The sequence below is a fragment of the Osmia bicornis genome, chromosome 9, assembly GCF_907164935.1.
Source record: "Osmia bicornis bicornis chromosome 9, iOsmBic2.1, whole genome shotgun sequence".
Lineage (NCBI taxonomy): Eukaryota > Metazoa > Arthropoda > Insecta > Hymenoptera > Megachilidae > Osmia > Osmia bicornis.
Genome location: NC_060224.1, coordinates 6,093,146 through 6,112,642, shown reverse-complemented (window position 1 = coordinate 6,112,642; position 19,497 = coordinate 6,093,146). Strand labels below are relative to the sequence as shown.

At 42.1% G+C, this 19,497-nt stretch overlaps 4 protein-coding genes across 5 annotated transcripts; 3 read left to right on the top strand and 1 right to left on the bottom strand.

Moving 5' to 3' along the window:
* Positions 1 to 420: 420 nt before the first annotated feature.
* Positions 421 to 1,700, top strand: LOC114879339 (39S ribosomal protein L2, mitochondrial). Its single transcript, XM_029194171.2, has 2 exons — positions 421 to 685; positions 963 to 1,700. The coding sequence occupies exons 1-2, from the start codon at positions 454 to 456 to the stop codon at positions 1,649 to 1,651; spliced, it is 921 nt and encodes a 306-aa protein (XP_029050004.2). The 5' UTR covers positions 421 to 453; the 3' UTR covers positions 1,652 to 1,700.
* A 496-nt stretch (positions 1,701 to 2,196) lies between these two features.
* LOC114879338 (sideroflexin-1) lies at positions 2,197 to 4,495 on the bottom strand. 2 transcript variants are annotated; one of them, XM_029194170.2, is made up of 5 exons: positions 4,316 to 4,495; positions 4,032 to 4,252; positions 3,507 to 3,683; positions 2,667 to 3,055; positions 2,197 to 2,571 (listed from the first exon to the last, which is right to left on the bottom strand). In XM_029194170.2, exons 2-5 carry the CDS (start codon positions 4,214 to 4,216, stop codon positions 2,327 to 2,329), a joined length of 996 nt encoding a protein of 331 aa, XP_029050003.2. In that variant the 5' UTR covers positions 4,217 to 4,252; positions 4,316 to 4,495; the 3' UTR covers positions 2,197 to 2,326. The 2 variants fall into 2 exon arrangements, with proteins under 2 accessions (XP_029050003.2, XP_029050002.2); XM_029194169.2 differs by having other exon boundaries at positions 4,032 to 4,495.
* A 5,577-nt stretch (positions 4,496 to 10,072) lies between these two features.
* LOC114879332 lies at positions 10,073 to 12,604 on the top strand. Its single transcript, XM_029194161.2, has 4 exons — positions 10,073 to 10,453; positions 10,856 to 11,123; positions 11,203 to 11,457; positions 11,807 to 12,604. The coding sequence occupies exons 1-4, from the start codon at positions 10,241 to 10,243 to the stop codon at positions 11,884 to 11,886; spliced, it is 816 nt and encodes a 271-aa protein (XP_029049994.2). The 5' UTR covers positions 10,073 to 10,240; the 3' UTR covers positions 11,887 to 12,604.
* A 3,085-nt stretch (positions 12,605 to 15,689) lies between these two features.
* LOC114879344 lies at positions 15,690 to 18,450 on the top strand. The gene is made up of 4 exons (XM_029194176.2): positions 15,690 to 16,254; positions 17,318 to 17,491; positions 17,600 to 17,892; positions 18,028 to 18,450. The coding sequence occupies exons 1-4, from the start codon at positions 15,690 to 15,692 to the stop codon at positions 18,448 to 18,450; spliced, it is 1,455 nt and encodes a 484-aa protein (XP_029050009.1).
* Positions 18,451 to 19,497: the final 1,047 nt, after the last annotated feature.

Genomic DNA, 19,497 nt, shown 5'->3' with positions numbered 1-19,497 from the left:
CGTAATAGCTAAGGAGCGAGTCGAGGTTATCAGATATTTTTCTAAGTTTGAAACATATGTCCACAAGTACCTTTAATTATAGTTTAAAACAAGAATAATTACTCACGTTACGATGCACACTCTGTTCTTCTCCATTTTTATCGGAAATCGATGATCGATGGCGTCGCGAATGACAAATCTGTTTGAAGGATGTTCTATCAGCACCAATAGCAGTGGTTGACTTCAAAATTCAAACCGGAAATCATTTCGTCCAAATTGTATCACTATTAACACACCAAACACTGTTTTATTAACGTTAATTAACTCTAAATTCAAAATTTAATAGTAAACTTTATCCGACGCACTGTCGTTTCAAAACTGACTCTCCACTAAACGCATTTGTAGCGACATCTGTCGACTAACATAAGATTTAGAAGCCTAAACAGATAGCAGCACCGTGTGTTCGGTGGCAACATGTCCGTCATGTCGTTGTTAGGTCGTGTTTTTGCAAGAGAAATTGCAGAAATTTGTTGCAAAACAACAGTGGTGTGTCAAGTGCAGCCGAAAAGAAATCGATGGAATCTCGTGAAAGTCCCTGACCCCGGAGTTGATGGTAAAAGTTTTCGGAGAATCGTTCATTTCAAAGACGAATACACTGTCGAACCTTTAAAGGTTACGAATTTAGCAGGCAGAGATCCTGTTACAGGTGAGCGTTTAAATTAATATCTTTTGAACCTCTTTATCAACTATTCGATGCACACGTCATGCCCAATAATATCGATATGAATTGAAATAAATTACTTTTCTTTGGAGTGTATATTTACATTATGCGGATTGTTTTCCTTCGATGGTGGAGCCACTGGTTGATAAAATAGTTTTTTAATAGCGCCTAACCGACGTCGATTTTTTGTTTTTATAAAATAAAATTATCACAGTCAACTATTGGTTCGAAATTAACCCTATAATTTTCTTTATCGAAACAGGAAGAATAGTAGCAAAAGGTATCGGCGGAGGTATCAAGCACAAATACCATTGGATCAAATGGGTCAGAGATGGACCAAGCGACCTGAAAGAACCACCAAGGGAAGATAAAATTCTGGAGATTTTCAAGGACGGATGTAGAACATCTTTCGTTGCTTTGGTCGGAGGCGGACGCGAGTTATACTACATTCTTGCCACGCAGAATATGAAACCTGGCGATATACTCCGTACTCATCGAGGTGTTCCCGAAAACCCTGTCAGACCTAAAGAAGGAGACGCTTACCCGTTGGGTGCCCTCCCAAAAGGTACCATCGTTTGTTGCGTGGAAAAATATCCAGGCTTTGGAGGATCCCTTATCCACGCTGCTGGAGCGTACGGCACGGTAATGAAACGCGATGGTGAGGATCGAGTGGTGATAAAAATGCCAAGCAAGAAGGAATTTAGTTTACACGAGACGTGTATGGCGACGGTTGGTAGATTATCGAACGAGAAACATAGTTCGATACCCATTGGTAGCGCACAGAGAAACAGGGAACTTGGTAATCGACCGAGAAGCGGTCTCTGGAAAAGGAAGACTGGTCGATACGGTCGAAAACTTCGAAATCTACCACCAGTTCGAAGGTTTGATCCGCATACGAGAGATGAAATAAGAGGAAAACTTGAATTAAACTTAAAAGCATTGAACGAATAAGAGCTGAGTGTATAAATCTGTATTCAATAAATGATTACGTATTGTACTATTTTTTATTGTCTCTGTTGTTGATTCTCGGCTGCTTTTGCAAACGATTGTAACATTCACACATGGGATGTGTTTGTACGGTCATGTGCAACGTAAGCTTAGGCAAATACACTTACCTTCAACAAAGAGAAGCCTACAATGCACCGGAATGTACTTCTTGTAGAGGGCGTTCGACTACCGGGTTGGTATCCTTTGAGGAGATGGTAGCTGGGATGATTGTGAACAACTTTTTCCTCTAACACAATATTCGTTAAGGCGTAATTTTTAATTTATTAATGAAAAACTGCAGGAGTGTCGACCACGTGAAACGCGCTCGGTTGTGGTCGGGAACAAACTACACGCCGCGTCGGTTCGTAGCCAGCGCTCCAACAGCCGCGCATGCGCACCTCGCGCGCTCCGATTACGCGGTGTTTTCAAATAATAATTCGAAAACTAAGCTTTATCGAGCATTTTGGTAAAGGAAAAACTTGTTAAAAATCACCCCAGCTACCACCCTCTCAAAGAATCCCCACTCCTAACCGAACACTATATTTTTTGCGTGAAAAAATTACATTGACATGGAACTGTTGTATCGCGTCTCAAACTTACGATACATTTTCATTTTTCTTATATAGTCTTAATAACTGTTCATAGACCTTTGTTATAGTATACTGTTCGTAGACTATTGTCGCGCGAAAGTACTTCCTTTTGTACTTCTGGCTCCAGTTCGTCTACCGAGATAGGTACTCTTTGATGGAACAAAGCACAGCAGAGAGGAGTTGCAAATGTTAAACAAACACCGCAAATCAAGACTTGTATTGGCGTGACTGCCCATTTTGCGTTACGTAGCATTTGTCTTCGATCCATGAAGTTCACTATAACTGGCGACAATACTGCAACAGATAGTCGGATAGAAATACTTAATAATTTGTCTGGTAAATTTGAAATTCGATCAAAGTGACCTCAGGCTGGAGGAAGAATTGCTTACGCATGCTTGGAGAAGACATGAGGATACGTGATAATGTCACAGCGATGATGGCTTTTTTAGCAGCCTTTTTGCTGGTGCCAACCCTTCTGCCATCCTCCGTCTGAAGTTCTATACCGTTTTGGAGCTCGGATATCCTCATGAAAGGAATGTTAACGCAATTGGCAGCTGCAACAGCCGCGAACGGTACCAAACGACCCATCAAGGGTGGCGCGTTTCGGAAAAGCCGGTTCAAGGTAAGGGCTGTTGCCACAGCTCCTCCGGTCGCCATCACGTAACTCTGGAGGATCGTGTTCATCGGTACCGGGCTCGATCCGCTACGATTCGTGTAATTAACGATGGCATTGAACGATTGATTAATCCATTGCCAGGTTACCACGTGTGCCGTTGTTCTGAAGAATAAAACAACAATGTTAGTTTAATTCTACACAAACCGGTTGTGCCTCCTCCATCACTGTCATTTCGCGATAATTACGTCGCGTGTGGTCTCTGTTCAAAATTTATGAGCCGTGCGTAAGTAACGCTTTGATGGCTTTAGTTTTATTTTATTTTTTTTATTTATTAAATACTAATTATAATTTAAAAGTAATTTTATAACATACGTTCGATTAGAGCCAGACTCGCTTTTATCTTACCATTCGAAAACGTGACTGTAACTTGTTTCTGTTTACAATTAGATGGATTTCAAAACTAAACAGGGTGAAAGGTTTCGATTACGTTTATCGTGCCAGTTATAGTTAAGCGTTAAGCACGGATTATTCAAGGTCGTCGCACGATAAACCGTCCTCGTTTTCTCGGTCCAATTAATTGTATTACAAGAGGATTAACGTGTGCGATACATACTTGTAAAACGTTAACATACAGCCGGTTATCATCATGTTCATTGGAACCTGGGCGCTCATACGTCCGATCAACAGCATTCTCTCGCCCGTATCAGGATGATACGCACTGTCGTACAAGTATTTACATTTCCATAGTTCCTCTTCCGTGATACCCAGTTTTTGCAAACTGTCTCCTTTCCTACATTATCATAACAATTCAACTTCAGATTTCTAATATGTCGAGCCAATTTCACATAAGACATTTTATGTATATTCTAGTTCAAAGAACATCAGTGCAAACATTGTCGAGGAAATCATCGTCGATCACGTCGGTTCTCGGTATTGATAGTGGCATAAATCATAACAAGATAACTTTTTCTAATCTTACGACATCTTCACTTTATTTTCCGGCTCTTCTATATTATTAGGATAGCGTCACAACCGTTTCTAAGTTCTAACGATGGCACAGATGTCATTTGTGCAAAAGGAGCAATTTTGTTTACTTATGTCACTATCAAATGATATATTGAAGAAACATATTGAATACCTGTATTTGGAGACGATGTCATGAGCATGTTCGAGCTGTTCGCTAGTGACGAACAGATTCAAAGGGTTAGTGACGGTGAGAAAGTGCAACGCCCTTCCACGGTATGTGCTCTGATCCCAGTAAGGTTTCTCGATGTCGATTCTGCGAGCGTCAGTCTGTTGGCTGACATCCTTGCTCCCCGACATATTGCTGATCCTTTCCACTCTCGCGACTCCTTCTTTCTGTGATCAGTAAAACTCGTTTCACCTGGTCGTCTCCCACCAAGACCACGTCCCGAACCCCACCACGCGACTTTGTCGATCTCACGAAGGTTATCGTAACCTCGACAGGCGTTGTCCTTTCGTTCCTGGTGCTCGAGGATGATTCCTAGCAGCGTGATCCTCGGCAGAGGACACTCGGGCGCTGCGTTTCTCGACGCCGACTGAATCGTTTCGAGCACTCTATCTTTCCATCGACACTTTGATCGTTTCATCCGCCCCCTCTTCGACCTTCCCCATCCGTTCTCTAACTTCCCACCCCCTTGCAGCCTTATCGATAACGTGCACGCGTGCGCAACCACCACCCACGTAACGCCGTTTGTTTCGTTCGCCTAAAGATGGTGTTTGTTTTGTATGAAATTCTGAAATTGTTTACAGATTGATAATGTTATCTGAAGGAAAAAGTTAATTAAACGTTTTCTTACGTTTGTTCACGTTCAGAGTGTATTGAACTGGTATAGGAATATCGATTAGGGTGAACGACTGGGGGTGGAAACGCGTGTCAACCCTGTAGAATTGTTTCTTTCACCCTCCGTGAGATGGCAGATTGCACTCAATTCCGAGAGCAATCGTTAAGTAAGATAAAAATGTTTTATTTTCGTCCCCCTTTCTTTCCGTATTTCGAATGGCATCGGTGGTTAATTGATTTGAAATTGGATGAAATTGGAAAATTTCTCCCTCTTTTCTCATTCACCCATTAAGTTCCATCTTGACCAATTACCAGTGTCTTTCGGAAGAACATTCGTATTCCCTCTCATTAAAATAAGTAGAAGCGATCCCGTGTTCTTGTTTCCGGTTTTGTTCGCGTGACGCTAATAAAAACACTGGTCGCATTAATATTTATGTCACGAGGGGACGAATTATGCTTGTCATCGATGGCTACTCTCGAACATCAACCATAACGATGTCTGGCATCGAGTTTTGAATTGATTCTAATGAGCCCAAAGAGAAATGCTGGTTCCGTACAGTAAGCCGAATCGTCGTGAAAAGTGTCCAGCTTATTCAACACTCTCGAACGTTGTATTTATTTAGAAACTTGATCAATATGCTAATTGTTTGTCTTTTGTGCAGCTGATTGACAACGTCAATCACACTTGCAAATATTGTGTACACAGTAACACGGATTTGGCCTTGTTGTCGCTTTAACAGGGTCATCCATCGACGACGAAGATTTTAGTGCATTCGAACTGTTGAACTTTCTAAATTTTTGTACGACGATCCAGTTTAATCAGTAGCAACAGTCCGCGACGAAAATGCGTCGTTTATTGGACAATAATTACACTTTATGATCTCGAGCTTTCTAATTGCCGATATCATAATTTATCTCACGAGTACTTCCACTTTTTTCATACCGTTTACTGTCGTATAATTACTCGCCACTAGCGGCCGCCCGACTTTTTCATCCGGCGCCATTTAACTGCTTTCTGTCGTCAGATAACAGAAATAATCTAAATCTATCCATTACTGAATCGAAGGAATCGAAGGAAATTATTCGTTGCTCAGTTGAAAGATTCCGGAGACTGCTGCAACTTCCTGATCCGAAGAAGGGTTAATAACCTTTCATAGGAGAGCTGCTACGAAATTTTTGAATTTTAATAGTGTCACTCATCGAGGAACACTTGTTGGTTCATTTGCATTTCTTCGACGCAGGATATTCATGCACGTGGAATAATTCATGATTCATGGTTGTTCGTTTTTCTTCGATGGAAACAAGGTTATACACCGATGGTACTTGTCTCTTATTAGATAGGTTCAAGTGTCGACACGAGTCTCATTTATTTGTCGAAATGCAACGTGGCCCACTTGTTCGCGCATGCAATCGAAACCGAAAACGAAAGCCACGATGTGTCGTGCACGCGGAAACGTCTAGTTCGCACCATTACGCTCAATCGACGCTCAATTATGCTAATCGTTCGCGGGAACTCGCTAATTCAGAGAAACTTTCCTATAATTTTTCCAATTAAATTAAGGCATCTCATTATCATTGAAAAAAAAAATATTGATAGTCTTCTTGATATTAAACCAAATTTTATTCGAGTTTTAAAAATATTAAAATTTCAAGATCTTTCAGAATTTTCGACTTTGAATGATCATCGAAGTAGCATTCTAGATCCAAGCTCGAACTCGTCTCGTTTTTATGAAAAAGGTATTCAGGCCGTGAAATCTTCGCTCGAAACTCTCGGCCACGTGTGTCCTATCTTATGGAATAATTTTCACGGTGTTTACGATACGCTTATCAACCATTTTTAACGTTATTATAGTTTCACGACGCGTTATATTTCTTTTTTCTATTGGCTGTCTCCGCGTAAACTAATAATATACATTACTATTTTATATAGGTCCGGTTGAGCCTGGATCGAATCATAACGAGAGGTGCAATCTCGCCTCACCTAGTGACATAATTTCAAAGTTGAAAGCTCCCGTCTATGGAGACAGGAAAATAAAATAAAACGAGTAACATTCTTCCCGTCAATCGATCGATCGGAATATCTGACAAACGAGTCCGCGCTTTAGCGAATTTGATACTTTCACCGGAATAGATCTAAATCATTCTTCCGTGATTTTCAGCTTCGTGTTCCAGTGAATCTCAATAGGTAATTGCACGTCATCGGGGGAAAAAATGATCTTGACCAAGTGCGAAATAGAGGCCACGAAGCGAACCGTGAACGAAGGAAAAGTACTTACTTTGACATAACAAACTGCGGTTTCTTTTTTCTTTCGATTGATTCGCGTTTTCTCGCAATTACTCGTTTTCTTGAAACAATAAAATTATGCAAAACAGAGGCTCGAAAATTATGCCAATTGAGAGACTAGAAATTTTATTGTTTCCTTAGAAACACGGTGCAATTTCATGTCCATTCTTAAGTCTGGGCTACATCTGTGTATTTACAATTGTTTACGAAACAAACGTTTGTCACATATTGTGCTTGAAACTATGTAAGTTTGCAAATAAATAGCGAAATTAAATGTTCATTTTCGTTTCATTTCATTTATGTCCATCCATTGCTGTTTTATTAAAGCAAAATAAAACGTTTCGATCCGCCCCCATAAAATTAACATTCGATATCGTAGAAATCTTCGTTCTTATCTAAAAGAGTGTCCATCGAAATGATATTCCAACGATTGGTTGATCGTAAATATAGTGATTTAGATGAACGAAGCGAAGATAATATTTCTGTTCCTTCAGTTACGTATATTGAACATAATAACACTTTAAGATTGCTCTCTATTACGCTAATATCAGTCGAAAGAAACAGTTCACGCTCTCTGCAGATACTTTCTCGAGCCATTCAATGATTTTCCTCTCTAACCCTATGACCTGTGAATCATTCGACTAATATATTTTCTTCATAATTAATCTATCACGATTTTATCATTTCGAATGATTCGAACTTTTCAATCACAAACTAACAGATCGATTGCCACTCTGAAATTGTCGAACGTTTTACCTGGTACCAGTATTTCTAATTAGTTAAATAAAAGAATTCCTAATAACCTCATGTTCATGACACTGTTACTTAAAGCTCTATCTAAACTGGATCTTTCAATCAAATTAATCTAAGTATATTTTTTATATTTAATGTCGTACCGGTGAACATTTTCTCTAATTGCCGGACAACACAAGGATATATGTGGATCGGGAATCGGGTGCAACGAAATTATCGATTCATATCCTGTCGATGACGCGAGAACTGGGTCAACGAATGATCAGCTCTGGGTTACGAGGATTCCAGCTTCGAGGCATCGGTATCTGGGTGTTAATCTCCTCGTCATCGACGGCGAACAAATTTCCGTGTGTACTTTTTGGAAGTGGCTCGCGACCACGAGTGAAAGGCGCCATAGTATATTCCCGCCTTTGAAGTTGTACGTCTTTCATTTAGCGCTGCTTAGCTCGCACTTTTCCCTTTTGTACAGAGAATTCTGATCGTTATGACGATCCTTATTACTTAAAATCACTTGGGACTTTGAAAGCTCAACCACTCCTGCATCAAACTTTTCAATCCTTTTCTCTAGATTACTATGATTAACATGGATGGTAACGAAGGTTATTAATAGTGTAACTAATTTTATACTGAAAATGCTCGAGGCTTTCCTCGTCAATGCAGAAAATGGTACGTGCTTGGGAATGACCCGCGATCTTATCAAGAAGAGAAATCGAATATCTTAGAAGTGTACGAGAAAATGAAATATAGAGGGCAAGGTATTCGCGAAACATTCAAATAAAAGGTGAAATATTATTCCACGTGCTGGATTGAAAATAAATAAATGAGATGTAGAACAAAAACCGCGTCACGCGTGGAACGAACGAGTAGGAAAGTGTAGTAGAAAGAAAGCACAGGTGTACAATAATCGTAAATTAATCGTAATGTTTTCATCGTTCTAATATCTAGAATTTCTAGAATTTCAAGTTTTAGTTTTGGGGATAATGAAGCTAATCATTAGTTCGGTGATATGATAAGTTGAAGTGTGTCAATTAAAAGACAGTAAAATGGAGTCGTGCCGCGTGCATCGAGGATCGGCAACTTCCTGTTCTAATCTCGCAATACTGAACAGCGAACGAGAAACAAAAAACAAGGGTGCGTCTGTGCCAGATTCGTGGATTAGATAGAGCATTGAAATCGCGACAAAATCGAAATGGCATGCCTCGAGTAATATAGTGGTAACATAAATTAAACGAGCATCGCCTGTATCAAGATCGAGAAATTATATTGCATCGCGCTATTTAATGAAATGATGCTATTTACTCATCGTAGTAGATAAATTAAATCAGATAATAACTTTTTAAAATACCATTTTCACCTTTCTTATTATTCTTGCAAACCTATTCAACTTTTGAGGACGATATCGTTCGTTACGGAATCTATGTCATTAATTAGGTCCAGTTGGCTAATGAAAAGTAAAGATTCAGAAACAACGAGAAAGCAGATCTCCTCGCAGAACTGGTTTTTGTACATCTCGCACTTTGCATCATTTATTTTTCAGTATCTTGCAAATTTCCGCCTTTCCATGCAGATTCTCCGAATGATCCTTGCTCCTCGTTTATTCGAACATTATTTCGAACGATCTAGTTATCTGTAATATTGTTTCCTCGAGGCGGCGAACGAGGTGACAGCCGTGCTCGATTTACAATTCGTCCGTAAAACGGAACACCGCCTCTTCGATGACTAAGGGTTACAAACCGGTCCGAAAAGGAGGCTGAACCTGTACCCGTGCATTTTCTTGCTTATCACGTGGAAAAGGCTTTAAAGTAGCGAACGAACCGGTGGCTCGTCAGGAATGTCAGAACGTTACGTCTGCTCTGATTGTTTAGGAAACTAGATCTCTGAAAAATTGATCCATTTGGACAGTTTGAAAAATGTCTTATATATTTTAACAAATCCACGACAAAAATGAGACACCTGATCGATTGCAATTATCAATTGCCTACCCTTGAATCCTTCATCCTTCTGCTTACCATTGTTCCTCGCACGTAAACACAGTGCTGCTCCACTTTTCATCGCGAACAATGGACGAGGTGCATCTGGTGTGTTTTTCGTCAAGGTTCCGCGCGTTCGTTCGATTATTCGAAAAAGGTTCCGACTCTTCCAGTACGACAGAGCTGGTTTCATATAGAGCACGAGACTCGTCCATTGCGTCTGTTCGGATGCAACACGCGGAATCATGCACCAGTCTCTGTGTGCAGTATTATCTAAGCCATGGACCGGTACCCCCACCGACCTAAATACACGCCGTATAAATGGTCAAGACCAGCATCTAACCACTGTCAGTGAGATTGTGGACCGAAGCTCGTGTTTATGTCTGGTCAAACGAGGTGTTCGTTCACAGGTGCATCTGTCCTCCGCGAATTGTATTCCGATTTTCACTCGAAGGGACGTCATGGAAATTCATCGATCGATAAGGAATGATCAATGGTGCTGATGATCGTTGGACTGGATCTTAGGTCGCGAAATCATGCGGTGCATCACTATTGATTTTAGACCGAATCGATCGGCGCGAATCGGTTGTATTCTTCTGGTGATTGTTTATTTATCGGATCAGACGTTCGCATTTAGCAATTCGACGTTTGTTGAACGATGTCGAGCGGATTGCAGCTTCCACAAGGATTTCATTAGTTGCGGGAAATTCAGGGTCGTTATGTGGCTGCACGATACTGTGAGGAATAAGGTACGTTTCTTCCCTTTGTAATATTTTTGACGGGAATCGTTGACAGAATTTTCTCCTTCAAATAAGTTCATTTTCTTTTCGCGAGAAATCACTTGGCGTATTAGTAGAACGAGCGTGCACTTGTCTGAAATACAGCGTAACGAATCGCGTTGCAGACTATTATTATCATGCACGTTCCTGCAACAGCGAGAGTGTCGACACATAGAAGAAACTTTTACTTTTTAATTAACATCGCTGCGACTTCTTCATTATGCTCTATATACTCGCTATTATATCTCCAAGTCATCTCGATTCCAAGTCACATCGTGTCCATTAAACAGTGTGGATTCGAAAGTTAATTTCTAATCTTAATAGAATTAAACGTCCCAAAAGATTGTTTTATAATTTCTTTCGTTTGTTTAGGAGTTCACTTATGGCCCGGTTCGTATAATAAGAATACCGTCCATATCGAGCCAGTCGATTCTACCGAAGTTACCTCAGTCTCGGGTGTTCAAAACCAACGCGATCGAGGCCTTGAACTTCGTCAGGGACCTTGTCGAGGACTTGCTGACGAAACGTGCTCTGGTTTACACCATTGACAATTCCGTGACGGGCAGGAATTTTGGTAGCATGCCCATGATCATGGACGAGGATGAACTGGTTCAGATACAAAGCAGAAAAGAATCAGCGGGTAATTTGATGTTCATATTATTTCAATAAATACATTCTCGAAGAGATCTTGATATACTTTTCATTCCTTTTCTCTTCAGACGAGTGGAGGCTCTTCAAAAAGAAGAAATCCGTGATTCTCCCAATTCTGATTCTGCTGAATCTTCTGAAGCTGAAGCTGTTGCTTCTGCCTATATTCTTAGGAGTGCACTTCATCAAGAAGCTGTTGTTGCTCGCTTCGGTGGTCGCTCCGTCTGTTTTCTCGCATCTGAAGATCTGCAAGGTCCCTCAACACCCACAGCACCCTTATCAGACATGGGCCACCGCTGCCGAGGCTCCTGTTGATTATCCAACAGGTAAGGAAACCGGGTCAAGTTTACGTTACCCGCGTCATGCTTCGGTATTTCGATAGGCGGTAAATTATAATCGATTACGAAACGCGATTACAGAGTTCAGCCGGCTGTAGACATCGAATCAACGTTCGATTGTACGAAGTAACCTTTCTTTCTTTTTATTATCAATCAACTACAGTTACGTAACACTGGATTCCAATGGTATATTTCGAGTCATCAACAATGACTCGATGAGGATAATATCAGTAATTTATATACGAAGGATAATTTTAATGTGACGGTCTGTTCGCTTCTGTCGACTGACTGGAATATTTCAAAAATATGTTAATTCAGAATCTTTGTCTTTCCACAGGATACGGTCACGAGGACGCGTGGGCGCATAGGAACGATGTAGCTTACGGTTACTATGGCTTCCGTAATCCCTACGGATGAAGCTTAGGAAACTTTTAGCTAATCGTCGAGCAAGCTTCTCGTTCGTCGCTGCGAGTATCCTGGACGGAATCGTCGCGGACGAATCTTCGAGTTGACGAACGATGACCCTGCTCCGTGTATTCTTTCTTCGGCTAGCAACTTTCGACTGCGTGTTCTCCAAGTGCCAATCGTTTCCTCCTCGCGGCTAATCATCTTTATTTGCTCCTAAACACCCTTTACCGACCGGCGACAGACGAGCAGGGAGAGAGAGAGACTGTCTTTAACGAAGCGATTATCGAGGCGTGTTCGTTGTCGCGAAAAATCCATGAGACTTTCACACTGTTTGCGTACCGTTAGCGATCAGCGAGCTACGCTTTCAAAAGTCACGGATTAAGTCACGAACACGCCTTACGATAAAAGAAAACGCCACGAATCAGCTCGATAACCGCACGCGAGCATTCAGATATCGAAATGCACGTTAGGTACCGTAAATCCGTTGTTACGAGAACGGATTTTCGTGGTATCGGAGCAGCTCGCGTGATGTCAACGCCGTTTACTTCCTGGATCGTAACGGATACGTATGCTCAAGTATGTGGTGACTGGCCGTTTGTTCTAGGATTTATTTTCGATATGCTGGTACAGCGATTGTGATAGTAAATAAAAAAGGTGCTCGAGTTGTTTGAGGTGAAGGAAGATCCTTGAAGATTACTTAGGCAATATACGGTACGCGTTACTGTAACTGTAGTGAATATACAATACATTTTTTAAATCCATTTCTATATCATTATTCGAATACCTTCACAATTACCATTTTACCATTTTACTAATTTTTAAAATCCATTTCTTATCATAATTCGAATACCTTGTACCCTAAATCACAATTACCATTTTACCATAATTCGTACCATTTTTATGAATTTTTCCTCCAAATCTTAAAACCATCGAGACATCATCATAAATCTGATCATTTACAATTATAATTAGTATAAATTAAAATGAATCTTCTCCCAGCTGAAAAAGTCCAGCCAGTACGCGATCGGTCATTCACGCAGGTAGAAGACGATGGCCAAGGTCGACCCATTGGAAACCATTCGAAAGAACGTTGCTCGGCCCCTGGCACGAGTGACCTACTGACAGATTTGGACGAGTGCCGCCCCGAGTTGCGTACACGCACGCGTGTTGACCCACGCACGATCGACACGTTGACCGTTATCGATCCCCGGACGAGCCGAGGCGGATATGGTGCACTTGCGTCCGCGGTGACCACGGTGACGCGAGTGAGCATCGCTCCCAGCCGTTCCACTCGATACCCGCTAACCGTCCGTCACGCTAATAACAATGATCCAGGTGGATCGGATGAAGCGGTCGAAGTCGATCGACGGGGATCCAAGGTGCGCGAACCTGCACTCGCCTCGCCAGAACTCGACCGTTACGTTAGAACCGAGCAAGAAGCGAGTATTAACATAACGGCACGTCATGCGTACACCCGAAGCTCGATATATCACTGTTGCTTGTACAATTGATGCATATACGAAAGATCTTCACCAACAGATAGATTCGAGTGGCAGGCAATTATAGAGTACTTTCTAAAATCGGTACACTTTTATGTTTTGATCTTATTTTTGGTATGTATTCCTCTTTCGAACGGGTCGGTTTACTTTGTCTTGGTCCGGCAGGAAGGTAAGTATTTTTCTCGATTCAAGTGTCAAGTTCATTTACAATTAATCAAATTCAACCTGTGCAATCGGATTATAATTAATCACTGGTCGGTTAAATATTTTAGTAGGTTACCTATCTGAATCCTCAATTTCGAGAAAGTGTAGAGAGTCTACAAAGTTTGTCGATTCAATTCTCTACTAGCTTTGCATAATGCAAAGGAAGACTCGAAGAATTCAACGACCTTATGCTTTCCATGTACTTCTCTGGAAAAAAGTACCATTACTAGAAATTCAGCTCTTTATGAACCTGAGATTTTTCGAAAGAATAAAATGAATGGTGTGACCCTGTTTTCCAGTGAAACATATTTTTAACATCCAAGCGTATTTTTATTAAGTATCAATCGGAAATGCCGGTGAAATGTGGTAACGTCAGCGACTCGTCATCGGTATCCCGTTTGTTCCTCGAATATGTTACTTGCCAGTGGTTCGAATAATTGTACTAAGAATACAATAGACCATGTACGTATCTAGAGTTCGAATGAACCTGTGACTATTTCGATCGGACGACCTTCGAATCAATATTCAACAGCAAGTTTTCCTGGCTCAATATGAGAGTAAACGCGATCACGATCGGCGATTTCGAGGAATCGTCGAACGGCCTTTGAATTCGGGACGAACTACGGTGAAATCGCTGGTAAAAACACAGCTCGATCGATCTGTTCGGACACTGTCAAAGTACCCTTTTCCCCGACGAACAGCGTCGACATGGAAATTCTTCGTGTTAATGAGGGACGACGCGGTTCGTTCGCGGAAGAAATCATCTTCGTTACCGGGGTTTTATCCGTGCGATCTTTTCGACAGGGAACAAAATAAAGTCGAAACCGGATTAGTGGCCTACTTGGACGTCCACTGAAAATGCGAAGCCGATATTTATGCCGTCGGTGCAACGACATCGGAGGCGCACGCGTTGGATACGTGCGATTTTCCGCGTCGAATTTTCCGTGCGAGGAGGATCACACTTTCAAGTGTCGAGAGCTTAGAAATTTCTAAAAATTATTTAGACAAACAATTACGATTCCTGGAAATGACCAAATAATTAAAATCGTGTTTCTGATAACGCCACACCATAAATTCTATTTTAATTAAAATTCCCTTTGCATAGACATCGAAGTACTATTATATTTCACAAGTCAGTTGCCAGGGAACAGGAACAAGAATATAAACAAGCAACGGGAAGACAGGAAAAGAAAAAAAGATTCTGGTCGAGCGTCATCAGCCGAAATTCCAACCGGTGAAATCGGTCCGGTCGTTCTTTAGACCCACCTCGAATTCGATCGGATTTGAATGGAAGAGGACGACGAACCGTCGACGCGATAAGAAGAGAAGGAGATTCAAAGCGAGCAGTCGGTGGGAATGGAATGGACGAATGAACGAACGTGGAAGGTGGAAAGGAACGGACAGAGGGACGAACAGACGGATGGCCGGGTAACCCAGATCGGATCAGTCCAGCCGATCCTCCGGAGACTCGCCAGTATCGAGTCGGCCGTCGTCTCGAACTTTCATTTCACACGGTGTCGTTCTCACTCTGATCGTTTCCGATCACGTTCGAACCCGAAATAATCGAACCAATACTCATTCACAATCGTTGGACCAAGATCGAGAAGCTTATCGCAACATGGACGATCGTTAACACGAACAGTTTCGTGTACCTGGTGCCGTTCGAACGGGAACGTTCTGTCGTGACAATCGAAGCTACCATATAATCTTTCACTCAGATTCTTCGATTTTTAAACGCAACCTTGGTAAGTACTGTTACCGTTCACTGTTACCAGTTCCTGTTTCTCCCTCTTCAGACGAAGAATAATTAAAACGACGTCCATTTGTACAGCGCAAAGATAAGAAGTTGATTATTTGAGAAAAGATCTGACAATAGTCTCTGTGTTCATCAAAGGTTGAATCAATTTCTCCTCTTTTCACAGTAAAAATACCTGCGCACTTGCGTGTCTTAATGAGCGATACCTCGATTAATCTTCTTTTATCATCATAGTGAGCAGCGAACGATCACGGCCGATCGAGATGCAGTTATCGTTCGGTGGTAAAAGTAGCTAGCCAAGAGAGAGAGTCAAGACTGGAGTGATTGTTAGGGAAACGGAAGTCTGGAGGATCATGGGTGTATCGAGAGGAGGCGCGATCTTGGCGGTGCTGGCGATCGCGTGGCTCCAACCGGCGGTCGGGGTCAAGGAACACGTGTCGGCCTTGAACGATACCGGTCGCCCGGTGCACGAGAACGAGGTATCGTTCACCAGCTACGACCCGGATGACCAACATCCTCACCAGTCACCTGGGAAACCTACGAAATTCGACTTGAACATGAATCAGCTGATACAAACCGACGACAAGCTACAGTATCAAATAGAGGCGTCGCAAATGGAGAACGCGACGTCGTCTCCGATCGGGTGGACCGATTGCAAGGGCGATCGAACGACGCCGTGCGTCCGGAAGGAATTGTCAGATCTGTTGGACAGGCTGTCTGGAATGGACGCTTACAATGTGACCGACAGTGTGCAGATTATAAGAAACAGGGACGTCGCTAGGACGGACGAAAAAGGTAACGTCCGTTCGGACGCGAGCCTACTCGATAAAGTTCGTCGGTACGCAAGAGAGCACGTAATAAAGATACGTCTGAGCAAGGATTTAATTCCCGGTAGAAAAGCTAGAACCTTCTTCAACGGTGAGTCCACGGAACGTTGTTCGAGTCACGCTTTCGTTAACTTGCCCGTACCAGCGTCTCGAATGTGAGATACTTGCCCGCGCCGCATGTTTTGCGAGAATGTTGCATTGTTGCTATGTACCTGATTGTTTGTTGCTCCACTCGTACCACGTTCGATGTTGCTTCTCGCTGTTGTCGCTCTGTGTGTGCTGTGGAAGATGGTTCCTCGGGATCGTATACCAGAAACCAGGTGTTTCGTGAGGAAATTTGGTAAACTTCATCGGCACGTTTCGAATGTTGTTCCAATAGTAATTAGATAAAAGACGGCAACCTGAAATATTTCATAAATTTTCGATAAAAATTGAACGGTGTTAACGCGATCGGAATTGAAACGTGCCAGTGATGTTTGTACAATTGGGTCTTGATGGTAGCCGATGAAATGCCGGTCAGAAATTAACTTTCGAGCGAGAGAAAAATGTCTTGTTAGAATTCGACGATCACCGAGAAAGTAGGCATGTTTATGTCCACACGTACGTTTTTGAGTCGACTTTCCCGAAACAGGAAATACAGGAGTCAAAGAAGCTAGAAACCTGCTTTTCCTTTGACTTACTTCGAAGTCGAAATTCTTCGAGGAGATCAGGTTTGTCAGGATTCAAAATTATTACCATCAAGACTCAAAACACGTTTTCGTCTCGATCGAAAGAGGATACATTGGTGTACGCAGTTCTACGTGGACGGAGCGAGAAAAAATTATAACATAAAAATGGAATGCTTATTACATTTACTGATTGGCTTTTTGCGTGCTAAAAATGATTAACTTAGGCTTTGGTAACCGCTGATTGGCACAGAACGAGAATCCCCGTTCTTCGGCTTCGTTCACGAGAATCACCGGTCATTGCGTGCGTGTCAATCGCATTGGCCGTTGCTAAAAATTTCACGTTCAGCAATGATTTTACAGCAAATTTTACACGCGTCCGCAACGATTTGGAGTACGAGATACTTGACGGCGTGAGAATATGCTGGCTGCAGCATGGCTTACAGGACTAACCGCAGGGCTTTAATGTGCTGGTACTTTTGCTTTCAGCCATCTTTCAGGGAAAGAGTACCTTTTTAACAGGATTCGGACTTGGTTTTCTAGCGTTTGGCCTGAAGAAGCTGCTGCTACCTCTGATTTTCGGTGTACAAATCTTTAAGAGCGTTCTCATTGCACTTTTCCTGCCCAGTATCATTGGAAGTATCGGTAATATCCTTGGTAAAGGTACGTATCTTCGATCCCTTCGTTTAGGGAGTATTCTCTACCAGTCTTACTGTATGAATATTTCCATTTAAAGAAATTTGATAATAAAAATAATTATCATTTTTCTAGGTGTCTCGTCTTTTGCTCAGTCAGCGCATACCACGGCACAACCTGAAGAGAGCTTCGAGTTCAAGGACAATTCCGACCTGTACAACGACGATTACCTGACACGACAACCGGTAGGAACGTTGCCAGCTTCCGCGATGTACGACGAGAGTATGATGCAGCCGCAGAAGAGCCCAGACATAGCCTCGCGATATTCCTTCGTCGATCCTAGGATCACTCACGCAAACGCCATTTCCGATCGCTATTACACTAGACACGTAGCTGCCAACGGACTCTCTAAAAAGCAAGACTTCAAGGTAATATCTTTAAAGATGGAGATCCGAGTATCTTGCAGGTATCTCGAATCCACGCACGTTCATTTTTAATAAGCTTTCCACTTGCTCGACCAGTACAACATCAAAACCGTTCAATTGAATTAATAAACTTCACAGGTTTTCCACGAGATTCCCACGAGTTCGTTGCTGCTAACCAACTACGACCCCTTCTATTCCCCGCTGTTATCGCGTCTCGACGCCGTGTTTTCCCGTCTCGGGCACACGACGGAGGGTTGCAGGGAGTACGCGGTGTGCGCGATGTACCGAAGCCCGGCCAGATTCGCGCCCTACTCGAATCTGGTCTCGGCACAGTTGTCCAGGGAACTGAACGAACTGAGGAGACCCAGTAGCGACAACCCGGATGTCCTCAGGTTCTTCCGTTACATGAAAGCAGCGAAGGATGGCCAGGACGGAGTGAAATGCGAGGACGCTTATTCGAAGTGTGCTGTTGCGCGGGAGGATCAGACTCTAAGACAAAACCAGGCGATGCTGGCTACTTATCAGGACATCGACAAGCTGGTACACGCGAGAAAGTTGTGAAAAGATTTATTAGAACTGAATTGTGTCCATTCGATCGAATGTAGTCTCGAGTAGCATCGTCGCGAGATAGTTTGGTGTTTCTTGTCGATGATATGCAGATACGGGGACTTTGAGGAAATTTAATCAATCATTTCATTTCTATTCTACATCTTTCGAGCATTTGGAAGTCAAGTATTTGGGAAATTTTGAGAATAATAAGTTTACCGGCGCGAAGACACTACCAACCAGGCATTGAAATCACCAGCTAAACCGCGCCGCACGTTGATTTTAACACTTTAATAGCTATTTCACGCATTCGTGATTTTATACTGTAACTTTTTACGCTATTATCTTTTAATTTATTGCTATTTATTCTACATCTTTCGAGCATTTCGATGTCAAGTATTTGGGAAGTTTTGTGGAGACGAGAATAATAGGTTTACCGGCGCGAAGACACTACCAACCAGGCATTGAAATCACCAGCTAAACGGCGCCGCGCGTTGATTTTAACACTTTAATAGCTATTTCACGCATTCGTAATGTGAATATGTAACTTTTTATGCTATAATTTTTTAATTTATTGCTGTTTAATTATACTGGAGTCAAAGTATTAAATATTTATCGTTTTAAATGTCTACTATTTGGTGAAACATTGCGAATCACAAGCTCAAAGTCCAAAAGAAGTTCACAGTATCTGCATATTTTAATTTATACCGTACACGAACTATGAATAATCGAAAACAAACTCGAAGACATTTGTATCGGACTACGCGGAGTCCTTCGAATCTCGCTGATCGAAAACACCTATGAAAATCATCGCGTCGCGACGTCGACGATGCTTTGATTTTCAATAGACGACACATAGTGATTAGCAATTTAGCGTAATATTGTAATAACGTAGCGAATTATCGAGGAGCTCGAGGCAACATTGACGTCGCCTCGAATTCCTATCGATTAGCTATTTATTTATTATATTTATTTATTTGATCAGGGTCGGATAATCGGCTCTCGTCAAAGAATTTCTTGTACAGTGCGTCAATAAAACGCTGCGCGAATACTAATTAGTTC

Excerpts from the sequence above, each read along its gene's own strand:
- LOC114879339 (XM_029194171.2), top strand. The coding sequence starts at position 454 with ATGTCCGTCATGTCGTTGTTAGGTCGTGTTTTTGCAAGAGAAATTGCA. Across the intron at positions 686-962 it reads AGGCAGAGATCCTGTTACAG|GAAGAATAGTAGCAAAAGGT; the intron begins GTGAGCGTTTAA and ends TTATCGAAACAG.
- LOC114879338 (XM_029194169.2), bottom strand. The coding sequence starts at position 4,216 with ATGTCGGGGAGCAAGGATGTCAGCCAACAGACTGACGCTCGCAGAATC. Across the intron at positions 3,056-3,506 it reads TGTATGTTAACGTTTTACAA|AACAACGGCACACGTGGTAA; the intron begins GTATGTATCGCA and ends TTTATTCTTCAG. Across the intron at positions 2,572-2,666 it reads CATGTCTTCTCCAAGCATGC|TATTGTCGCCAGTTATAGTG; the intron begins GTAAGCAATTCT and ends TATCTGTTGCAG.
- LOC114879332 (XM_029194161.2), top strand. The coding sequence starts at position 10,241 with ATGCGGTGCATCACTATTGATTTTAGACCGAATCGATCGGCGCGAATC. Across the intron at positions 11,124-11,202 it reads AAGCAGAAAAGAATCAGCGG|ACGAGTGGAGGCTCTTCAAA; the intron begins GTAATTTGATGT and ends TTTTCTCTTCAG. Across the intron at positions 11,458-11,806 it reads TCCTGTTGATTATCCAACAG|GATACGGTCACGAGGACGCG; the intron begins GTAAGGAAACCG and ends GTCTTTCCACAG.
- LOC114879344 (XM_029194176.2), top strand. The coding sequence starts at position 15,690 with ATGGGTGTATCGAGAGGAGGCGCGATCTTGGCGGTGCTGGCGATCGCG. Across the intron at positions 16,255-17,317 it reads AGCTAGAACCTTCTTCAACG|CCATCTTTCAGGGAAAGAGT; the intron begins GTGAGTCCACGG and ends TTTTGCTTTCAG. Across the intron at positions 17,492-17,599 it reads CGGTAATATCCTTGGTAAAG|GTGTCTCGTCTTTTGCTCAG; the intron begins GTACGTATCTTC and ends TCATTTTTCTAG.